General features: G+C 37.8%; 1 protein-coding gene across 7 annotated transcripts in view; it reads left to right on the top strand.

The window, feature by feature from the left end:
• Positions 1 to 25,731, top strand: part of LOC125225606 (septin-7) — a 108,552-nt gene that overhangs the window by 22,430 nt on the left and 60,391 nt on the right. For 3 of the 7 annotated variants that reach the window (XM_048129387.1, XM_048129386.1, XM_048129388.1), the window contains exon 1: positions 11,986 to 12,518. The exons of 3 other annotated variants lie outside the window; for them this stretch is intronic. In XM_048129387.1, coding sequence (XP_047985344.1) covers positions 12,108 to 12,518 — 411 coding nt within the window. In that variant the 5' untranslated portion in view covers positions 11,986 to 12,107. Of the gene's footprint in view, positions 1 to 11,985; positions 12,519 to 15,380; positions 15,678 to 25,731 lie in introns of those variants that run through there. One more of the 7 variants, XM_048129389.1, reaches the window with a different exon arrangement.

Below are 25,731 nucleotides of genomic sequence, written 5' to 3' on the forward strand. Positions count from 1 at the left end.
GAGATACGAGAGCTCTTCGTATATTGGCTGGGACTTCAATTATAAAATTACAAGTTTCTAAATCTTTTTTACCTGACTTGTGGCTTAATTTAATAGAAGCTAAGAATTTTTCCCTAGTTAAGTTTGGAAACTTATCGGCTATATTCTGCTCGTATAAACAACTGTAGACCTCTTGTTCCCGCATAGTAGACGGTACACCTAGTAGAATGATCCTGGGCCTGCGCTTGAGGGGTTCATCGATGGTCAGATTCGGGGATGTGTTTTTAAATGTTAATTTCAATTTTTCTATGTCGTCCTTTGTATCGGTGCTAATAATAACCCCGCCATTTTTGACTTTGCGCACCGCTCTTACGTGCAGTTTCATTTCTTCTGGATTAATAATTTTTTGCACCAGGTTTTTCGTTTCCTCACTAGACTTTGACTGGTCTTTAGGGTAAATTGCGACTGAGCTCAAATTTACAGGGCGGACTTCTTTTTTATTACTAGTTTTCACCATATCAGCAAAAGACAGAGCGTTTGTAGTTGGAGTAGTAGCGCTAACGATGCTGTTCTTGAGGGCTCGGAAACTTTCTGACAGGTCGAGTTTTTCTTCCAGAGATTGAAGGTCGTGGTGGTTTTGGATAGCCTTTTGTTTGAGGCTTTGGTAGAGGACTGCCATGTTTGCGGAACCATGGGAAACTTTTCGGCAGAGGCTTTGGATCCTGAGCTTCTGGTCGGCGTTCAATTTGCCTTCCGTCGAGATGTTGCTAATTTCAGAAAGATATTTTTCTATGGTGCTCATCCAGTTCTGAAGGTCTGATGTTGATACCACGTCAAGGGTTGTCTGGTCTGGTCTTGTTTGTTGAACATTTTCATTCCTGGTGTCCGAGTGCAATGGTGTTGATGGTGGACTTCGCTGAGTTTTGGAGCTACGGCCGAATGGACTATTATTACCACTCATTTTGTATAAAGTTATTGATAACTAAACACTGACGTCATAACTACTTGCACAGCACAAGGCACATCGCATGACACAGTTTTTCAATATCGAGGTCAATGCATATTGCACATGATTTTAATTCGTAAATTAATAAAATATTGCAACGTCTTACACGTCTGCTCACACCGATCGCTAGGTATAATGAGTTGAGATAGTTCCTTGGACTGCGACTTTCTCCAGCAGATGGTGGATACAGTGTCACGGTGGAGCGCTAAGAACAAGCTGGAGCTTAACGCTAAGAAATGTAAAGCCATCACATTTACTAGGTCAAAAAACCCGATCACAGCGAGCTACCATCTTTCTGGCGTTCCGCTGGAGCACGTTTCCGCCATCCAAGATCTTGGTATTGGGTTGGATACTAAGCTCAACATGCACGATCACATCATAAGCATTTGCAAGAAGGTTAACAAGACGTTAGATTTTATCATGAGAACAGCCGCACAATTCAGTGACGTGAAAATTGCCCTACTATTTTATAATGCGTATGTCAGAAGCAAATTAGAGTATAATGCGATATAAACGCGTATAAACGCCCATCTGCTCGCAAGAATATCAACATTAGGTGCCACGTCTAAAAACTCATTCACTATTTGCAGTGCACGAACTAGCGGTTACTTGCGGCAAAACACGGTTCGAGCGGCCGGCACCGCCAGTAGGGGGTGCCTACATTCACGAAAAGCATATTTCGTCACAGAGAGAACAAATAGACGGACCAGCTGGGATACTAAAACCGGGCAATCTGACTCCCCCTTCAAAATACCACATGCAACAGACATCAGCACGACATTACGCCTAACTTCTAACGAGAAGAAACCCAACGTCCCCAAAAGGAATTTTGTTGGGTACAAGAATCGGTAATACCCGTACATGTTTTTATAAAAGAAACGCAAAAATGTTTTTTGGACCTTTTCGAGCAGCAGGATGTAGGGCGCTTCATGGGGATTCCAAACGGCTTACTTCTCACCAGGGTAGTATAAAGAAGCTTTATGTCCCTGGGATTGTCAAATTCTTTGGCGTTGCGGACAACAAACCCAAGCCTGCGGTAACAGTCTGCAGCAAGCATTGTCATGTGCTCATGAAAGTTAAGGTGGGAATCTAAAACATAACCGCACAGTTGTCAACATTGAACTGAAGTTTCAGAAGTTTGTTTACAAGACTCAATTCATAAACCCGATCAATATCACTTTGTAAAGATTATAAGTCAGAATCTTCCTGGACCCTGTAAATTAGTTTCAGGTCGTCAGCATAGAGTAGGCATTGCGCATGCTTAGGCACCAAGGCAAGATCATTGACCATAACACCAAAGAGCAGAGGACCCAGAGCCCTGACTGACCCCGGAACGGGTGGGGTAGGCACTCGACACAAAGCATCCGTGCTGCACATATTGCCGTCTATCACGTAGATAACTAGCAAAAAGGCAAAGCAGTTTAGGCGAGAAACCAATGCTGCATAATTTGCTTAAGAGTACGTCGTTATCTACGCGATCAAAGGCTTTTTTAAATCAAAGTACAGCACGTCCACCTGCATCCCTCTATCTAAGTAGCGCGAAAAGGAATCAACCAAGGTTAAGAGGCCTTATTCCTAAAGAAGAGCGTTTTTTGCAAAATGTAACATTTTTCATTCAAAACTATAATGAAACTATACTTAAGTGATTATTAAAAAACTGATAATGTTTCTAAAAGAACATATCTTAAGCTAGTTAATCATAATATAATATTTTAAAATATGTTTTTTATACTTAAAACAAATCCGTTTTTTCGGTAGACGTTTTCAAATTTCGTAGTGGGATCACTCGTTTAGAATCGTGATTGTGCTGTTAACACAGAGAACCTCCTATAGAGTGCCAGTATGGCTAATTTTGTTCCCGGTACAAATCGCCAAAACTTGAAGCGCGAGGCTCGGGCGGGGTGATATGTTAGCGCGCTGCGATTGGTCGTTTCAAGGACGGTGGGCGGGAGCACTGTTGCATAAGGATGGGACATGCTTGTTACCGTAATTTATGTTGACCGGTTTTGGTTGAATTATTTTACCAGAAATTATTGTTAGTTATTATTAATAACAATGCATACTATAAAAAGGTACATACATTTTACTTGGTATTTCATATGAAATCTTTTAAAGATAAAAGTAATGGGAGCTTTAATACTGAAATCAGACATCATGTTCGTAACATCCTTTTTTACGCACTAGTATCGTAATGTACTATTAAATCCACTAGTATATATACAGACACCCTGTTTTTATTGAATTCTGCTTACTTTAAGGGAAGGTTCTTTAGATCAAATACAATTACTTTCTCTAAGAAACGAGCTTCTCAAAACTTAGGGTTATCGAGTTATTAAAAAAATAAATATGATTACTGAACACGTGTGTGATAGCCTTTACCAATTATTAATGTTATTTGTTTTGACATGCACACACACACACACGTTCGCCTTCTTTAGAAAGATCGGAGTAAAATCGAAATAAACCGTTTTTAACCGGTTCCAAGTCTTGATTGTTTCAGCTTTAGCAAAACTACTACCTACTTACGAAATAAACTATAATAAAAACTAAGAATTAAACTACTTGTTTACCTACTAACCAACCAACCATAAACTACAAACCAACTACCTAAATAAAAAAAACTACACATTCTACAAATTACTACTTACTACTTAGTACGTACTGACTACTCTAACAAACATCGGAAAATATTATATTGGTAGAAATTATTATTTTCATCTCTACTTATTGCGTAAACAAATCCGGTAAAACGTTGTTAAAACAAAACACGAGGTCACGGTAATAAACAAAATCAACATTGTCACATCACTACGATACACGTGCTTCGTAAGAAAGGAATAGCACATTGCATTTTTAATTTGATGAAAAGGGACAGAGTATGACTGTCGCGTCAACTACTTCTAGTGGCCAGTGTAAGTTGACCTATGCTGGCTCGGAATAAATTATAAATATGACTTACCTGTGAAATGTAATTCCGTCTGTTTTTAAATTTGACTTTCTTGTGGTTTTTCCACACCATTTCACACTACAGGTGGACATTTTTAAGCATCAAATGCCCTTTTTCAATTTTTTTTTTGCGAAAAACACGCGCTCTTTGCGGATCTGCTACTTGGTCGCAACTGAACGGGCACGGCGAGCGCCCGCGCTTATATCAGTGCAAATACTAGGAAGGCTGGCAACCGCGAGTCGTCTTATAATTCATGTCTATAGGGGTTGGTCTGTGGCTGTTAAATATGTTATTTGGGGTAATAAATGATCACAAATCACAATCCTATTTGTTATATCCAGCACGGGAAGCATGGTCGCGCGATAGACGAAAAAATATCAGGCCGTCCGGATATCGCACTTACAAATAGTGCGATGGACGGCCTGCTATTTTATCGTCTATCGCGCGACCATGCTCCCCGTGCTGTACGAGGTAATCATAGTTTGACATTTTAAGATTTATTTGAAATGGTGGATAAATAACCTTCCGTATCTTCCCCATTTAATTTTCTTCGATAAAAAGAGGTTTACATTATGTATTTTTCATGCGATTCCTGCATTTATTGTAACTCTTAAATAATATTATCCTAAACTAGAACTTCTTGTTGACATATAAGAAAAAAATTATACATATAGGACATATCTTTCTGTCGACAGACATTTTTTTAAAGCACCTAAAATTCGAATAAAATACACTGTTGATACGGGCCCGCTCAGTCTGCGCCGAGCGCTCGTAGACAACGGACTTGCGTTCGATCGTCCGGCGCTCCTTGCTTTCGTAAGTAGCTAGATAGTTCCGAGAAATGCTGTATACTGCGACTTAACAAATCTTGATCCCGTGGGTGGCAAACAGGCATACGGTCTTATATATAGCTGCAACCCCACTGATTTCTAACCTCTCCCTATATCTGGAGAACGGCTAAACCGATTTCGACGGTCGAAGTGTCTTTGTATAGAGGGAGCGGGGAGACGTGTGGGAAAAATATGGAATCTGGTCTGCGACTCTTGGGTCAAAAAATGTTGGACGGCCTGGCTAAACGGGGGGAGATATTGGGGGGGTGCTCGACCAAATGTCATAGAAGACCCTGGGTAGTTTTTGAAGCCGCTATTTTTTTTTTCAAAATGGCCGACTTTTTTTTTGTCGATTTTTCAAATTTATCCTAGAGTGCTCAGATTTTGGTCATAGAATCTCTCTAGGGTCTAGAATAAAATGATATAAAATTTTTTTGAAAAATGCTACAAATGTGAAAAAAATTTCCACATTTTTTGTATGGCAACTTTTAAACCGTAGGAGATAGCCGGGGGTGCTCGATCAAATGTCATACAGGAGCCCGAGTAGAAAAAAGTTGCATCAAAAAAATTCAAAATGGCCGACTTTTTTTTTTCAAGTTGGTCCGAGCGCGCTGAAATTTTGCATGCGGAGAGGTATGGGCCCCTAGAATACAAATGTCAAAAAATTTTTATCGAAAATCCAAGATGGCCGCCGTTATGGCAAAATAATTTTTTCTAGTATTTTCGCGAGCCCGAAGGGCGAGCTTCAGGGTGGGAGGCCGAAGACCGACCCCGCGGAGGGCCGCAGGAACGGAGCTCACCTTTAGGCTCCCACCCGGGCCAAATCCAAGTAATTTCACTGCGGGCATAAAGTGCTCCCATACAATTTCCTTACAAAAGTGTCTTAAACAAGCGTAACCGGCGGGCCGAAGGCCCGACGGTGGAGCTTCGGAGCCGAGCGAAGGCCGAAGGCCGAGCTCCGCGTAGGGCCTAAGGCCCGGAGCGTCCCTGATCGACTCGCCGGCGGTCCGGGAAGTTGGAAAAATACTTTCCAACTAAAATATTGATCCTAGCGAAAAATATTATAGAATCTTTCTTGTAGGAAATATTATGAAGATTAATTCTGTGAAACATTAGTTTTGGCTGTAAGCCACCGATTTCGAGTTATTAACAAAAAACGGCCCATGAAATCTATTCAAAAATACTTTCCAACTAAAATATTGATCCTAGTGAAAAATCTTATAGAACCTTTCTTGTAGAAAATATTATGTAGATTAATTCTGTCTAACATTATTTTTGCCTGTGAGCCACCGTTTTTGAGTTATCAACAAAAAACGGCTCAAATATTTATTTAAAAATACTTTCCAACTAAAAAATTGATCCTAGCGAAAAAAGTTATATAACCTTTCTTATAGGAAATTTTATGCAGATATTTTCTGTTTAACATAATTTTTTGCTGTGGGCCACCGTTTACGAGGTATTGACGAAAAACGGAGCATGTAATCGATTAAAAAAAACTTTCTTACTAAATTATCCGTTTATATATTGATCCTATCGAAAAAACGTACATAACCTTTCTTGTAGGAAATTGTATGTAGATATTTTCTGTTTAACATATTTTTTTGCTGTGGGCCACCGTTTACGAGTTATTTACGAAAAACTAAAAAAATGACTTTCAAGATCGAATGGCAGGGTACGGACCCCACCTCATGTCATGGCATTATTTTTCCATGGCTATTTAGACCCTCATCTTTCACTGGTAAAAATGACAGACTGCCTCAAGAACCTTTTTTGGAATTTTTTTTTTTACCACTTTGTACCGTTCTGGCACGGTGAAGGACCCGGCCAAATGATCTGGCATAAATACTATGCGACTTCTGAGGAACTCTATTTTCACTTTTTAATAATTCCAGGTTGCCTCAAACACCTTTTTTGGGCCTCAAAAAATTAAATCTTTAAAAATTCATAGCTCGATAAAGCCCCGCTCCCCAGCTGCCAGACTTGCAGACCTGATGTTGGCTATGATCAGAGAAGCATCTGAGCACCTTTCCAGGTTGCCTCAAGGACCTACTCCAAAATCCTGCCAGCTCTCCGTCTATTACTAAGTGTGACAACTTGACAATTAGTCAATTACCGATCGGAGTGCTGAGCGTGGTCGAGTTTCAGCGTTCAACTCTCGCTCTCAAAAAGCGGTGGTAATAATTTCACCGATCGCGAACTCAAATGCGTCAGGATGTAATCAAAACGTTCGCATCATAACATCGCTCTGATTGTCCGATAAACGACATTTTCATGATTCAATTTAGAAGCTGCGTGTGCCGTCATGCCGTGTAAGATCGTTTTCGACAAACAAAGTTATTAAATGCTCTGATGACAATAACTAAGTTGATTAGGAAGACACTTTGACCTGAGTCATCATCTTATTGACGTAGTTTATCTTTTATCCTGTTTACCTTCGATCTACCTAAGGCAAGGTCTACTGTACTTTAAATTTACACTTTATTTTTTTTTTCTTGTATAAGCTATTCCACTCTACGACTTTAACGCACTGAAGTAAAATGTTGACCGGCAATTTTTTATCACTGAAATATTAGTATGCAAAGCAGCTGACCCGCCCTACCTAGCAATTTTGTTTTGGAAGGGGGTCAATCATCTGCAGTGACTGTAGAGATCCCAATATATTAATGTGTCCTGGCGGCTGAAGCAGAATTTGAGTACACCAAACCAATATAAAACTTATTTATAGCTATTTATTTGCTACTTTGCTGCTACTGTCATGGAAAGTTAGAACCCATAATTTACTCGCCTTAATAATGACTATCAAACGACTGGTTGCGTGCAACCCATTTTGAATATACATTATCGATCATGTGTGAGAAGATATCTCGTTTAATGTAATTCAATGCCTGCTTTGTCGCCGCTCTTAAGATTTTCATTTTCGCTTTCTTCTCGATCTCGCTTTAGAATGCATAGGTATGTGTAAGACTGTGATGGCGTATAGAGAGCAAGTTCATTAATTTTCATTTATATTTAAAATAAAATAAAATTAATTTGGTAGGTATTTTGAATAGTGTTCTTGAACAGTATCTTAGATCAAATTAAATTATTTTTTAGATTCCAGCTTGGAATCGGTTTAGGTTAACAGAAAAATAAACAACTAAGCTAGATTTGAACTCAAAATGTAAGTCGTTAGGAATAAAAAAACGTCAATAGTAATAAAAAATTTGCGCCTATAGATGGAAAATTTTGTAGGTAAAAGTTATTCGCAGAATTTTGTAATGGTTCATGTTAATGCCATCTAGCGGACAGCTCGGGTTATTAATGCTGTGAGTGCGTTGCATTGCATGCAAGCGTAGCTGCATACCTTATGTGGCACACTGATTGTAACGTATCGCTATATGCTAAGTAGGTATAACGCTCACTAGGTGGCGTTTGAGTCTGTAGACTTAATAGTTGTATTCAGAGATCAAACTATCTGATTCTATTGATTATTTGTTTGGTACCCTGAATATGAGATTATTAAACATAACGAATTTAACGAAATATAATATCGAAAACGTTAGTAGGTATTTCGCTTTATCGTGGGTGTATTCATTTAGTGCAAATTAAGTAGGCAAAAGCACATTAGGATAGGCAATATTTGTTTATATTTGGAATATTTCGGAGCGCGACTTTCTTAAACGAGAAACAAAAAAAAATATCGATGCTGGCACTTTCCTGATTGTCATCTGTACATGTTTTGTTTGTTTTTAGTACAGGCTTCGTAACATCTAGAGAGTCGCGACATACAAGTCGACAGATGTATTGCGAAAAGCTTTTCCTTCGTATTTTTCGGAAACGTTCGTATTTGTCATGCTAGTTCAGACAGCGTCAGTACGTCTTGTACTGAGACTGACTGAAATAGAATGACACGTTCTTAGTTTTTCGGTAGAATACGAATGAAAAGCTTTTCGCACTACATCTGTACACTGTTGATGTATGTATGTAGATACTTAGATAGGTACAGTAACTTTAATTACTCTAAAACCTTAAGCTATAAGACAGCCGAGTTTGACTTTGTGATGCATACTCAAATACCTATTCAAGTAGAAGTATAGGTATAGACCGATAATTACGCTGTTGAATACTTTGAATCATGGTCAATGTGCAATAATTTATCTAATAAGTTCTAAGTTAAAAGTGTTAAATCTGACTGTTTCTTATATTATTTACTTAAAAATTGCCAATTTACCGCCTGGCTGCACCTTCACCCTGACGCCAATAAGTAATCAAAATGCACTGCAAGTCTAAATTACGCATTTGAAAGAATTTAGATGTTGGTGGGAATTCCATATTGACATTCAACAAGCGTGATGCTCGCGGCGCAATTGCACCGCAGCAGGGGCTCCTGAACTCCCTGATAGTAGAAGATCGTATCAACACAAAACTTCCAGCCACACGTAGACGTTTGGCAAGTAAGTGGGCGGGTTAGTAGTAAGGGTTGAGGGCTTTGGGTCTGTGGGGTGTAAGCGCGCCTGCGCGAGGCGGTCGATCGCCGCGGACCAGCCAGTCGGCACACGCGGACAGCACGTGCTTCCCGCATTAAGGAATAGGCAAGTTAAAACACTTCCCCATTCATGATTCAGCTGGCTGCCTCCAATCATTACTTCACGGGCAGTGGCGTGGCGTGGCACACAGACAATGGTAGTGATTTTATCATTTATCCATATGGATAAAGCACTGTCACTCTCACACATACATTATTATGGTATGTAGCGGGTGGTTTATCCAGGGCGATAAGCGAAAAATGCGACCATCAGACGTGAAATGCTTTTCGGACGCCACGCTATTGTCGAGCACTTTGTGGATCATCTGCATGTTTTGGAGTGTCACATCATGGTTGCATTAGTCATTTATTCTTAGTTTTATGGAGGTTCTGTAGTCAATAACAAGAAAAATTTAAATAAATAGCTAATTAGCTATATTAGTTATTGAGATATATATGAGGATGTTACCTATATTTGTCATTGCTATTGGACCTTTATAGTACTTTGTAGTCAACTAGTCATCGTGTAGCCTTAGAATGATTTTTACCAATTTTTAAATTAAATTTAACGTTATGTTATATTTTGCTCTAGACTCAGTATCTAGATAGACTTAAGTATAATTTAAATAGTTGACAATAGTTCACCATAGTAAGCATTTTGAACAAATACCATAAACCAAAATGAGTATGTTGTAGTATAGAGAAGTAGAAATAGGAATATAATAATGGAAAGCAAAGAATACGCATTATATATGTAGGATTTTATGAAATGAAATGAAATGAAAAATTTTATTGCAGGCGTAATCCCAAATATTTATTATAATGAATTTCGAAGTAGATATTTTTTTTATATTAATTCAAAATATTTTGTTGGAAAATGTTTATTTTTATGTGCGATACGAAATTGTCCATCTCTTATCATGGTCGTGGTTTAACTCACTATTACTTTATCAAAGACTTAGTTAGACCTGACTTTTACGGGGATGATTTTTAAGAGGGCTTTCGTGTTAAAAATAGTGAAATCGCAACCGAGCGCTCGATCATACCGTGTGTGGTATCAAATTAAAGGGCTTTGCGAGTAGTTTATAAATATATATCACATTATAGGACTTTTTCTACTTGGTCTAACAAAATATGAGAAAATGTCCAAAAGTGGTAATAATTGTACCGGTGAAGGCTCGTTTTCAAAAAATTGGCAAAAATCAATAATAGCAATGTATAATCACTAAGGCATAACAGCAATTTAAGTAAACGTTGCAGATTAATTTAGTACAAAACTTGCTTCGATGTGATGTAGATTTTCAAAGAAATTGTCACTTAATTTTAGGTAATTTCTGAAAAAATTGAATTCGCCTCAGGCTAGTTTACTCTTTTTCAAAAACTTAAAATAAAAATCTAGTCTGAAATGATTGTGGTACAGGATATACGAATTATAAATTTACCCGTTTTAATATTCAAAATTGTCCAAATTTTACAAATAAGATCGACTGATTCAGCTCTATACGTGCGTTTTTCTAAACGTGCATTAGAGAAAAATTCATAATTAATTTAGTGAGTTAGTTTTCAAAAATCCAGTCTTATAAAAATCAAGATAATAAGATGCTCTAACTGGAACTTGAATTAAATAAATCTATTGGATAACGGAAAGTGTAGTATTTTACCGACTAAAACTATCAATTTTACATTATTTTGACGTTTTTTTTGAAAGCAGCCTTAACGTTAAGTGGCTTAAGTAAACAAAAATAAACTCTATAAGCGTTATCTAGTAAATGACGCTACGCTGCCTTGTGACAAATGTGTCCCTAACACAAATTCTACGGTACTATTCCAAATAATCTCTTAGTTGCGTATAATCCGGCTAGATACCGTTGGAGACTACTGTCACAGAGTAACTGAGCGTAGCACTATTGTTCGACCTTAAAAATACTTCCGCTGGTCCCCTAGTCGTCGAGCGTCTTGGGTCAGTTCATCGAACTAGACACATCCGTTCTTCATTGAATATTAACTTACACCCAATATCGCACCCCAAGAACGTCACATGTGTCTAACTCTTCACAGATACTTGTATCATTGTGTCCCTTGGAGTGTGAAATATGACAATCGTATCCATTACGATAGAAACTCGTGTACGATCTACTTTCTTAACAATTTCCCAGTTCATGATAGTCGTTAAAATTCCGCAATATCTTTGGCGTACTTTGTAATGAGTTAGGTGATTAGTTAGTAGTTTAACTTTTTTGAATATTACCCATTTAAACTGAATGTGTTATTGCTGGAATCTTCCGGTTATTACTAAAGCTGATAAGAAAAATAATGAAGAGAATGCATTGCCAGCATTTGGAACTGTTATTTTTTGGTCCCACTAAAATGAGCATTTATTTACGTCTCAAAACAGTTGTCACATTCTCTGATACTCTGATGTTTAGAGCAATTTAAATGGCAAATTCCCAAATCGTTTTTTGTAGCAAAAAATAATATTTTGTTAGCCTGCTAATCCCTATATGGATTGCGATTATTTGGCTACTGAACGCACTCGGAATTTGCGGGTTGACCTTGAAAGGGCGGCATTGCATTTTCAACCCTCGGCTGGGGTTTCGTGCAGTAGGAATCTTGGGCGGAGGTGTAGGGTCGCGAGTGCCGGCCGGCGACGGCGTCAGCGCGGGGCGCCGAGTTCCCCGCACGCCTCTGCACCGCTTGAGCTGTCAAACCGCCTCCGACGGGCACTCGGCTCGTACGCTACTTCAATCGCTCCAAATCGCGATCGTATCGTAGTGCTCTCACAGTGACTCAGTGCGTGTTTCCGATTCGTAACACTCGCATGACGGAATACATGTTAAGGAGATGAACGGCACCACGACCACGGTGAATGGTGGCGCTGTCAATGGTACTAATGGAACCCTAAATGGGATTGGAGCTGCTCCGCGGACTGCCACCCTCGGCACCCCGAGCAGCTACGCGTACACGTCAAGTGGATCGCTTCTAGGCAGAGGCGGCTCCGCAAGACCTGTGCCGCCTCCGACTCTTCCTAAATACAGTGGGTCCTTCAGTGCTGGCAGTACGGGTAGCCTTCGGGAGAGGGATAGAGAAGGCACAGGTGGATCCCACCGTTTGGCCAGCCTGGAACGATTGGCCCTGAGGCAGCGTATAATCGAACAAAATGCAAACAATCAGGTGACGGCCGGCTTACTCCTCAACAATAATGCACCGAACGGGCCCACCTCAGCCACCGTCACCCTCACCGACACGGCTACGGTGAGTCCCCTTGCCGTATTAAATTTTGTGCACCCTTACTGTTCTCCCCAATAATAGCTTTCCCCGAAAAAGGGAGACATCGTTATTTTAACGCCGGCAACCCTCTTGTACATATGAATCCTAATCTAAAATATCGATAAGCATAAGTACCTATAACTACACCTTGGGTCAAATTTGAAGAAACTACTTGATCCCCCAATTTTTATCGTAGGTTTCGTAATTCAACATTTTTACGCCGAATATTCAATAACAAAGCATACGAGATGATTAAACAATTAAAGGATGTTTTGTTTACTCGCTCACAAGAATATAATGGTTTGTGTTTACATTCAATCGATACGCTCCACCCGTGTCAGGTGTTGTATTGCATAACTCATCATGTTGTAAGTAGCTAGTCCTTATTACATTTACATAGTAGCCTTTCAGACGAGTTTTGCGGTCGACTGCATAATAATTAATGCTGCTTTATTCCCTATTATGTGAGAATACGTCAGGTACCGATTTTATTTTGTACTTTCTTAATTAAAACGATTGTTTTGGTATTAATCTTACCTTAAAAAATAACAAAAGGATCCGATTAGTTCTGTAAGTTATTAATTAAATAATACTTCGATATGCCTTCCGCCATTTATATAGTTCAGGTACAATGGATGTTGAAGTCAATAAGAAAAATCTCAATGTTGGGTTAGGAAAACGGAATGGGTGTTTTTCTTGACAGGAATAGAACATACGCAGGTATGCACCTACGTATAGTATTGGTAAATCATGTAAGTTTTCTTGAAATATTTCCGCTGAAAAGAAATCGGGGAATGGACCGCATGTACTTACTCGATTAGGTATGTGGATAATAGATTAGAGACTAGGTCTACTTATTAGACTAGCTAGGGTAGCTAGGCCATGGATTAAATCCCTGGGATGAAAGTGTAAAAGGCAATCCTTTAAGAAAAATACCCGAATACAAACATAAGTGCACATAATTTGAAGATCTTATCTATTTGGGATGACCTTGGAATAGGAAATTAGGAAATCTCATCTCTATGGCAACAAAATCAGCAAATGTTTTCCAAGTTACTATTTCAACTTGCCCATGTCGTGACTGGACTGCATAAGGCTTACAAAGCATTTCAATTCACTTTGTCTTTTTACCGAGTGTTTTATCCTCCCAGTAAGGACATGTCTGGCATCCCACCATATTCCCACGCAGTTTCTCCATGTGATAGGACTGGTCCGGGGAGAGAACGGGTGACTGACCCCTACTCTACAGGGTTAAAAATAACTTCTTGCAGCGGCAGCCATGCTGTTCGCATATGTCGAATTCACAGTAGCTACTGTTTCACGGTCGCCCCCTGACCTGAAAATCGGGAACAATGCAGTTATTGAAGCCACTAGTGTTAATATGAGGTTATCTTTTAAGCGCATAAAAGTACGCCTTATACTTAAAATGAAGACAATTTATCTACTCTTCGCAAACTATAAACAAACAGGGATATCATTAATGGGTTTAGATAACACTGGTAACATTTTGTTTAATATACTTACTATTAGTACCCGAAAATGAATCTAACGTTTCGATATACCAGTTCCTTGTTCACAAACCATTTGACGCAAAATTTGTATTTGTATTGTCTATCATAATATTTCTTCAACTCTCCTTATCAGAAACATTATCGCGTTGGGATGTGTCAAAGAACTTGCACCGATAAGAAATGCTCCTAATAATAGAGCAACGTCTGGCTATTTAACCATTCCAATACAAGACTTCTTCAGAAAACGGATTTGGTTTTAAATTCACCAATGGCTAAAGCAGTTGGGGCACGTTCTCTTCTTGCATTGTTTCGTTCGATACCGCCAAAAGCTAACCGCATGAGAACGCAGTCAATTGAAGACTTTATCGTAAAACTTTAGGATGCAATTTGAAGTAATCGTTACTAAGGATTTACTTCTTTACAGATTGGTTAACGCTTTTGTGTCTGGTGGGCATGAGTGTGACGGGTCGGGATCCTTTTGCCTGTATACAGCTATAACCATAATTAACTCATACCTGAATGGAGGAGGTCGATCCACACGCGTGTATTCATAACGTTCGGATCTAGGTTCGGTTATTTTGCAACTTCCTCTTTAACGTTTGAACAGTTAATTGTAGATTGTAGTGTTAGTTTGTTTCACCTATTTGTACCGTTGTACGTAGCAGTACATTAATTGTATCAATGTAGGTCAATACCCTAACATTACTAAGCATTTTACTTAATGTGTATGTACACTTTATAATCGATAAATTAATATTTTCTATACCTTTATTGGCACATAATGAGTATTGTTGCAATTGATTTATTAGATGTCCTCCTAATATCTATTCCATTTAGTCGTAAAACTGTTTCAATATAATAATAACAGGTCCTTTTTTTGCTTAGTTGAAATCGGTTGAAGATAACACTTTTTTATAGTTCTCTAAAGGCCCGTGTGTACGGTTGCTTGACTATAGCTCTTACTACTCTGAGTTACAGTATTAAAACTCCTTGGAAACTCCGAAAAGGAAGATAGTTTGGCTAGACACTTGATTGTAACTCGTATTCCACTGTGTTTAAGGTATTATTTTTTTATGCTGAAAGCATGGATTACAAATAAAAAGACAGGTGGTTAATAGTTATCGCCCCGTGTGGGGCGGGCCGGCGCAGGGCACGCTCGAGCCAGCCGGCAGGCAGCCGGTATCGCCAGTAACTTAACCTCCAAAGTGACAGACGTGAATGTGCCTCATATTACTACAGTTTGTTTTAAACCACCGTGCCAGTGCATCGTTAATATCAGTGATTCTATACTTTTATGCGTAACAATAACATGTGACAGGTTTATTGCAAATTGGGACGCTTCAAAATAATAAACAATTGTAAAGTGATTGTTTTGATATTCACAACAAGTGGTGACGCGTGAGAATTGTCTCAAGTTTCGGTGATTACCTACTTTGCCAGTGTCTATTCGGCATTTGTCTAGTTGAATGTGAGGAGAATGCCAAATCGAGATTTTAGTAATGGCTCCGGCCAGCAAACTAAACTTAGTCGGTGCGTTAGTAGTGTTGGTGACTGTGGAGCGGACAAGGCAAAAGTTGCATGGACAAGTCCTCGGGATATATGGAGGAACTTATCTCTTCGCAGGAAGGCTGAGGTAGTAGTTTTTAAAGTGAAGTTTTTATACCGGTTATAATCAGCATCAACATTTATGAAAGTTACTTATGAAATCGTGACGAAAAAGCTTATCATCTAAGGATTCCAAGAAGTCGTGCTCGGGACATTTTTTTTTATCATTAAACATGGAACCCTAACAGCCGCTGTTTTTATGAGTCTGCGTCGTTTCGAATAAATATCGACAGACATAAATTTAGGTACGTCTTGAAACATGAGTGCTCAATGGCGGCTGAGCCTTTAAGGAACCTACGGATATTATTGCTATTGCTTACCAACTGGGGACGAGTCGAGTTTTCAAATGAACTAAGTAAAAAAACAGTATCTTAGGTAATTATTATAATGCCTAAGGATTGAATTCCATTCTACTGGTTCGCTTGATGGTTCGACTGGTCATGTGTTCGATGAGCCAAGGTAATAAAATATACAGCGAGGCTTTATAATATTATATGCGGTTTCAACCACAAATTGCGACGACAGCCGCCAGACTGTTATTGATTTACACTGTTTGCTGTCAAAGCGAACGATGAATCAACTGAACTAAGCCCGCCTTCAATCGACCCGGATAACATCTCGCTAACTCAAACTAACTTATTTATCTTACAATTAATTTGCGACTAGATATGATATGACAACAGTAAATCGAGTTTAACTCTATTTATGACTTATATTTGTCTGCTAGATAACTAAGTAGAACTTATTTCATAAACTTATAGTAAAGCAACCAGCCGGCTGAAGATAATATCAATTCCTTGCACTTTTCTCTGTCGCCAAGTAACTGTCAGCAATTTCTACTGGTTAACCCAAATGAATTAGTCTTGCCTTTTAATTGGAAATTACGACTGGTCTAAGGACTCTAAGGTATAAGGGATTTGGTATTACTAGCTTAGGTATGTACCTTGAGACATCTAAAATAATAAAGGGAACGAATACTACAATAAAATTATGGTGTGTCTTTTTGATATTCTTATTCGCCATGACTGACTTGAATTGAGATAAATCTTGTCGGTTTATTAAAGTCTGTCATTGGTAAATCAGTTTTTTTTTGTAATAAAATTAAGTGCCGACGTTGTTTCCAATCCGTGAACTTCAATATACGAAACACTGATAAAAACTAAAAACTTTCCTAATGCTGCACTGGCCAGTAGGTCGTTGACTGCGATATAGTGTTCGTCGGCTTAGATAGTCTCAGTATTGGCACAATACGTCTCACGCGCATGCTCATAGACACGACTCGATACTCGTTGCATTGGCTTATTGTTTATACTTGCACAACTACGAAGAAACGTGTGAATCGGGGCGGTATTGCTTGCTTTCTACCACTTATGTAAATCTCTAATAACCTGCTTTTTAGGGTTCTGTACCCGGAGATAGCTAGGATCCGAACATATCTAACACTAAATCTGCAAGGCACGTATTTAACCGGGCGACTAAATAACCATAGAAATGGGTATCAAATATAATAGTTTGGCGACTAAAATGGGGCCTCAAATTATTTCAATATGAGGTAGCATTTTAATGTCATTACGGCTACGGTTTATTCAGACGCGAGTACCAACTATTTATTTGGCAACTGAATTATTATATTGGAAACAATTTAAGAGAGACAGTTTAATAGGAAAACGGCTATCTATTAATATAAAATATACAGTTCTTTTAAAATATTTATATAGCAAATTAACATAAAAAGTACATTTAAAATTTATACATCGGCACTCATCACCTGAGCTGTCATTTTAATAAAAAAAAAGGATTCTTATAAAATATAATGGTCGACAAAATATTGTACTTATGGGTATGAAATTAGGTGTTTGGGAGTGCTGGCAACTTCGTCTCTATACAATGAATTTAGCTTTTCATGACGTTTACTCTATCGAATCTAAGGCCGGTCTTACGTAGTCTTAACATCACTCTGAAAGATTCATTTTTTTGGCAGGAAAACCTTACTCAGAATATACCTTGGCATAAATCGTTCCGCAGATTTTATAATATCCAATCTTATGCTGGCATAATGTTAATGAGCAAAATAATCTTCTAAATTAAGAGTACTTCCGTAGATTTTTGTTTGCATAATATTTAGGCAGTAAAAAGTTGTCCATCTTCTTCCTATTTCTGTTTTGATAGCGAGTCTTGTTTGTTGGGGATGCAAGATACCTAACACTCCTCCTCGCTTCGCTCGTCGTCGTACCTAACGGTGCCTCTGGGACTGTATTTCATTTCCTTTTTGCTATCGTTGTTTTGTTCATACAAAGTACCTAAGAATTATGCCATAGCAAATTTGGTAGGACTTATATTCTACTAAAAAAATCTATACCTCTAATATTATACTATACGATTAACACGGTACTTTTTTTTAAATGCCATGTCGGTGGTAAACAAGCATACGATCAGCCTGATGGAAAGTGGTCACCGTAACCTATGGACGCCTGCTACTCGGGGTATCATATGCGCGTTACCGACCCGACCCATTAGAAGCTTATACACTCCTTATTGCTATGTATTTATTATAAAATGATTTGGTACGCGTTCCCTTTAGAGATATTTAAATACTACTCGTGGTTTACGGGTCGCAAATACGATGTTTGAATAGAATAAGTAGAATAGAATAGAATAAACATTTATTCGTGAACACAGGCAAGATAAAATACACATAATAACAACAAGACGGAAAGGAATGAAGTGCCACGAAATGGCCTCATCTCAGCGTGTTGCTGGTGACTTCCAGCGCTGATTTTCCGATGGGACCATCGTTTCCATAAAGAAACGATTTTATATGTTTTTTTAAAAAAACCTACTTCCCAGTATTTTTTTTAGTTGCCTCCGCAATTTAAATACTACTTTAAACGATGAGCTAAGTATAATTATTTAGGTGCTAACATCTATATGACTACAAATATTAAAAATCTTACGCTTTACAATACTAGGTGCCAATTATTATTTTAGTCGCCAAAGTATTGTTTAATGTTCCTCGGCAATATTTTTGTCGCTTGAAATTTGCTGCCGTTTTTTCAATAAAAATGATGCTTAATATTTGAGGCTCATATATTTTTTTTGTCGCCACAATATTAAAACACAGCCAAATTATATTATTGTATGCAAGACTTAACTTCCCGTTTAATATTTTAGTTGCCCGGTTAATTATATGCCAATCTGCAATGTCCGTTCATATTACCTAATTTAATCTGGATTTCTCCCAGAAGGTATTTCTTCAAAAAAGGAATGGAAGTGGCTCACTATTTATTTTTTATTGGAATTTTAATCTTGTAAAAATTTAAGGAACCCCTCTTACCTTCGACAAGTGGCGCTTGTCCGGTCCGTGTGTTTTAATATAAGTATTTCGCGTTTTATACATGTTTATTCACGAAGTTACCTAGATATGCAGTCGCAATATTCACAATAGTCCTTCGTCTGGTATTCGCTTCATTGGATGAGCTGTGCAAGTTTATGCCTGACTAGAATGCGCCTTTTGATCATTGTGCATACGTTCTCTTTCCAAGCCTAATTGCATTACGTGCAACCCATTTTGAACAATTATCCGCATGACAGTTTTATAATAGGTGTAAATTCGTCGTTACTTCCTAATTTCGCCGAAAATATGTAATTAAGTGTGACGTATTACGTACTTCCACATCAATAATTTTATAATTAATCGCTATAAAATTCACAACACTAACGTGTTGAATACATATTACGTGGATCTTTAAAAATACTGCTATCTATCTTCTAGTCAAGCTGTTACATGTCGAGCCGTTAAATAAAAAAATAACAAAATTATACGAGTAACATTCATTATGTCATCGCTGTGAATGTCTATAAACGGGACACGTGTGAATCTTCATTAAGTCGTGATATTTTTAAAATAGTATCTCACCGAAATACCCCGGAATCCAAGCACTGTCTTAATTAACGGTAATGCAAGGAGAGAATCGGGTTCCATCTATTTCAAGTTGGTTAATGGACTCTATAGTCATAAAGACATCTTTGTTAACTAACATGCTTCGTGATTTGCCTCCATGTTGAGTATCTCAGATAGTTTATTTAGAGCCGTGTAATGTGTAATTTATTCAGAGGGAAATAGTAGGAGTAGGATATAATTTTAATGTATGGGATGGTATGATCTTGTTATATTTAATTTATGATATAATTCAGAAAAAAAAAACTTGACGATCGACCGACGGTAGTTCTAAAATAATGAGAAAGATTGGTTTTACTTGCAACTTTGCATATTGTCAGTAGTAAATAACAAACGTTGCGTTTTCAAAACAGATCATACTCAGTTTTCGACATGTTATAAGGATGTACTGTGTAGCATAGCATATCAACTCCTCATTTTTCATCACACTCTCGCAAAAAATGATCGCTCTTTAGATTCTTTAGCGTCAAGTTTGTGTAATCACAAACTTGATAGTAAAAAAACACACAGGCCAAGTAAGTAGTTACTTTTAATATACTAAGGGCCACTTGCACCAAAAACATGGAGGATTAACCCACCATTTATATGGAAATTGACAGTTGACAGCCCACTAACCCTGAGTTAAGCGGTTATTGCAAGTGGGCCTAAGTGTAACAAGACTTGTTAAAAGGTGCCTAAAGGTGCTAGCCTCATGAATGTCAATTTATCTGAATATTCTGAATGTTGCAATGTCGCGCTCACTTAATTGGTGTGAATTGTCCTTTAACGCAATTAATTGTAATTTGACCTCAGTTTTACAAGGGTTCAGGGTTAGTGCAAGAGTTAATGAGACCGAAATTACCTAACGTCGTAATTTACTACGACCCGCGAGATCAACCGACAACTGGACACCGTGGTACTCGCGACTCTTAATAAATTCGTCAAAATCACATTCATCTTGTCAGCCATAAACGATGAGTTATGATAGTATGTATTTGAAGATGCACAATATTTTGAATTATGTAAAAATCTATTATTATATTTTGAATTTATCATACCTACACCGTGATATAAATTTAATGTATAGATACGTATTTTTTTTCCACAAATACGACCTTTTTTTCATCTGCTGTAATGATAATGAAGAACTTCTGAGTTCTGTTAGAATTTCAGTTGAAAACATCCTTATTACACTTGAAGATCTTCCTTTGAGAACTTCTGTTTTAGAAAGCCATCACTTATGAATAATCAGCCGTCGCATTTGATATTTTACTAACCCCCGACGCAAAAACGACGGGGTGTTATAAGTTTGACGTGTCTGTCTGTCTGTCTGTGTGTGTGTGTGTGTGTGTGTGTGTGTGTGTGTCTCTGTCTGTTGCATCGTAGCTCCCGAACGGATGAACCGATTTAGATTTAGTTTTTTTTTGTCTGAAAGCTGAGTTAGTCGGGAGTGTTCTTAGCCATGTTTCATGAAAATCGGTGTTAATAGACTATGTCGCGGTCGGGGTTTTTTTCAAAATTTAATTTTGTGGTTAGGTTATTTGTAGGTTGTAGGCTATCATGTGCAAAGATGATTATGGTAAATTATGATGATGTTTTTGTTTCATATCTATATTTTTGAGTACATGGCGCATAAAGCAGATCAATCTTAAGTTTGTTGTCAATTTAAAAAGTAGTATGTCAAATCCATCAGCCGCAATGTAGTGAAATCAATCGTTATGGTAGTTATATCGGGCCGCCCCGTTCATTGACCGGCTCGTAAATATTACACTAATGACCGTGAATGCACCCCGTTCGTAGGACTAGCACGATTACAGCTTGCTTGATCGATCTACAAACAGATTTAATGGACCGGTTCACGTTAAATATGGCGGCGATTCATCAATTTCATCCTATAGAGAACTGTCACACGTTTCAGGAAATATATATTTGGCTTCACATATCCAGACGACCGGTCGTTTTCGAAGGAATTTATATGAGCACAGATATTTTTGAGTCATGGATGTTTTCTATGATATAAGTATTTGTATATTATATATATCGTTGTCTGAGTACCCACAACACAAGCCTTCTTGAGCTTACCGTGGGGCTCAGTCAATTTGTGTAATAATGTCCTATAATATTTATTTATTTATTTATTTATATGTTACATGTGTTAAGTTCTTCAAGTGAAGTGTACTTTCGATAAAAACAACGAGGACAACCTGTTCGTAAACATTTCTCTACAAATATTTCTTAAATACAGTAATACATAGCTATTACTAGTGAGTTTGTGAAGTCAACAGCGTCTTCATATATATGATCTTAGTTTAGTGTCGCTTTTCATGAGGCCGCGCCGCTCTTTACGGGATTTCTACTATACTGCCATATACATAGATATGTAACTATTTACAAACATCACATAAAAAACGTGCATATCGTATACATGTGATAGCAAAAAAGTATCGATTTCTTGCAGCCAGCGTAATTTAGCTTAGAAGTGTGGCAGTCGTTGTTGAGTCACGGATGCTCCACTTAGTATGTCTGATCTAGTTAGACATACGCCTCAAGTTGAGTGAGAGCGAAGTGAATCAAATGCTTTTATCAATCTTGGAGGTATAGTGAATGAGTTGTTGCAACGGGGAATGTTCTGATGAACTCTTTGACTTGGTGCCACCGCTCTTTTATCACCGCACCTCCCGCCAAAGACACAAAATTTATCCTCACTTTCTCAACACGTGGCAAACCAAGAACAAACGGGCCGTATCATCTGCCAATTTTATCACTTATCCACGTGGATAAAGCATCCGTTTTTGTCTTATCCCGTGGATAAGTGATAAAATTGGCAGCAGAACGTGCAACTCGTGCAAGTTGTGGATTGAGCTACCTTCTGAGATGTTTCCCTTGCGCTATGATATAGGGTTCTTCAAGAAGCAGGTATTTAGGGTTCTCAAAGGTCGGTAACGCATAAGTGGCTCCTCTGATGTTGCTTATGTCCATGGGCGGCGATGACTGCTTCCCATCAGGCGGCTCGTCTGCTCATTTGCTGCCTACTTCATAAAAAAATGAAGTTTACTAAAAAACTCAAGTACGGTGGTAGAACAGTGAAATGGTTCCATTGGACAATTTCATTTCGACTTCACGTACTTATATAATCGGCCTAACATGTCATTACTTCATTAGGTACTTACTAAATTACTTTTTATATAAAAGAACCAAACAAAGAAGTATAATTATCTAGTCCCTTATATGTGCCCGGTTTGAAAACCAATGATAGGTATAGACAATGCAATGGCAGTATGGCACATATCCAATATTTTACTACCTAGTATCAAAAGACCTTGGCTTGGGTCTTGTGTCAAGACTTGCAGACGTTTATATTTACATCTGTATTTTATTTTTGTTTATCTATATGCTTCAAATCATAATACAGTTTCCCCATCCCTCAATTTATCAGATTCAATACTTATGATAAATTGCAGACCATACATCACATTTTTCACATGTAAATGTAACGGGAATTTGTTAGGGATGCCCTATACGTTCGCTTACCCGATGAACTCAAACCATTGCCCAGTGGGCGAAAAATTTAGACATTATGACCTATTATTAATATTAGTATAGGTACTACTGTAAACACAAAGTAGGATGAAACGTAATTACAATTCTACATGCACAGTAGATCTGTCCACGTCCTGTTTACCCACGCGTGAAGATCCCAACTCCCACCCGCCCACGGGTGAGGACTTGTAATTTGCTTTACGTTGGGTTTATCAATTTACTAAATCTTTTGTTGTTATTTTCTATAAACATTCATATTAGTTAGAGACGTACCAATGTCGATTGTTGACAACATCGCTTGATATCATTTGGGAGTCGCGTCTGAGCTTAGGCTGACTTGGCTAGGTTAGGCAAATGTCATAAATTTCATAGAAGTTTGACGTTGAAATGAACATACGCACTGGTGGGGATGGTCTAAATCGTTGCTAACTTAGCTTGGCTTTATATCCTTGGACACAAGTGCGTCTAATTACCTGTACCTAGTCCTATATCTATTGTACTCCGAGATGAAATTATTTTCTAAAGCCTAATCTATATTTACCCTATTTTAGATCAGCTTTCGATATAAGTAATTTTAAGTTAGGACTGTAACGAGTAGTTTTGTTTTTGACAGAAGAAATAAGTGGTAATTGTAATGGTGATGCTGATGCGTAATGATTCTTAACCCTTAATTTGGCAAAGTCCGGTGGGACGGACAGGTGATAAAAAAAATTATTTCGCTTTTTAGGTAGAATTTTATTTAATTTAACATATGGAAAGAGACTCTTTTATGATACATGCTTTGTATAAAAATACTATTTGACCACTGTCAACACTCGTTTGACAGTTACTCGTCAAGATGGCACCGCATCAGAAGTCAACTGTTTTTAGCAAAATATTTATGCGTTTTTCTTTTGGTTTTTGTAAGAACAGGGTATTTCTGTTGTATAAATAATAAAATATATTACATAATAGTTGCAAGTGGTTATGTTTTCAATTTATTTCTCAATTTCTAATACTCATAATCATCATCTAAACAAGTTGTCCGCCGCACCGGACAGTGCCAAATATATACTAAATACGATTTGTCCGCCGTGGCGGACTATGCCAATGTTGCGGTGACACGTGTTGTAACAAATTATTATATTGTTTTGTTTATTATTTTGATTTTCTTGTTTTGGTGGCCTGCTTTTATGCTTAGATTTTTTATTTAATCCAACAGCGTGTGGTGCTGGACCAAGCAGTTAAAATTTTGGCACTTTTAGGTATACGTAGTGCGCGGATATTGTGAATGTTACATGTCGCGCGAGGGGCAATAAACATTAAAGAAAACCGGGTAGATCAAAATTTATAATTTGTTTGTCTGCCCCGAACATTGATATAATTAACTTCGGGTAGTTTTGTGTTGTTTACATCTTCGACGACATTTTGCTGGGACATCACTGTCACATCAGTCTGTCGTGATCACGGCCTGTGCAACCTGGCCAAAAAGTCGGAAAAAAGTTAAAATAATGATATTTGACTATAAATATGTGTCAGTTTGATTTTCATACAAAATTATTATATTTGTTAAGTTTTAAAATAAATATATGTTAAGAAATACTTGTTTATTTTAAATGACCGTATGTTTGGCAGTGTCCGCCTCAGCGGACATATTAATTTATCCCAATATTTGGCAGAGTCCGCTGTGGCGGACATATTTTTTTCCAAAACTAATAAATCTAGATTTTTTTAAATATTTTTCGGACGCTTTAAAAACACCTGTTATTCAATATATTAAGTAAAATCGGAAAATTTATGTCACCAGAGTCTCTGCCAAATTAAGGGTTAAGAACAATATGTGAGAATTATGAGAAAAAGCGCAGGTTGCGATGGTACAGTGAAAGTAAAGTTAAATGAACCGACGACCCAAATTATGGCTACCGTCTTTGGATATGCAGTGAAATCGATGCAACGAAACCTGTTTTATGCACTTTTTGCACAAGTTAACAAATCATTGTTAATGGGGCTAAATGCATTATCATTTATACCTAGTTTGTTACCTCGTCTTTAACAGGTTTTTCTTGCATATGTAAATAAGTCCGTCCAACAGTTATCTTCTATCTGATTAGGTACACTGTCACTGTCTAATGTAGCGCATGATTTTGATATGATTATGGTCTAACCTAACCTAACGGGTTGTGGTTATCTTGATCACAGTATCTTATAAATCAGTGTTAAGTACAAAACTTGCGGTAACAGGCGACTTAATTAACTAACATAACCCTATTTTAACGTAACTGTATCTTTAAACGTAAGCGGATTATATACGAGCCTTCACTTATTTAATCTGAAGCCTTGTGTCAGATCAATGGAATTAAAGGTCGAATTATTTAATGGTGGTCATTACTCGATAACATTTATTATCAAATATCGAGACTTAGAGCATTATGTACCTAGCCAACGATACATGTAATACCAAAGTATATACAAATACTATCATCACTTCAACGGGATTGTCTGGATTTGAAGCCAGGACTATCAGCTTCGTAGATAGGGTCAATGCCCACTAGGTCCGCGACCGTTTCTACTTCAAATAATGATATTTTCGTGCCGAGACTATAAGAACTAACGATCAAAGTGGAAT

The sequence above is a fragment of the Leguminivora glycinivorella genome, chromosome 4, assembly GCF_023078275.1.
Source record: "Leguminivora glycinivorella isolate SPB_JAAS2020 chromosome 4, LegGlyc_1.1, whole genome shotgun sequence".
In the NCBI taxonomy this organism is placed as follows: domain Eukaryota; kingdom Metazoa; phylum Arthropoda; class Insecta; order Lepidoptera; family Tortricidae; genus Leguminivora; species Leguminivora glycinivorella.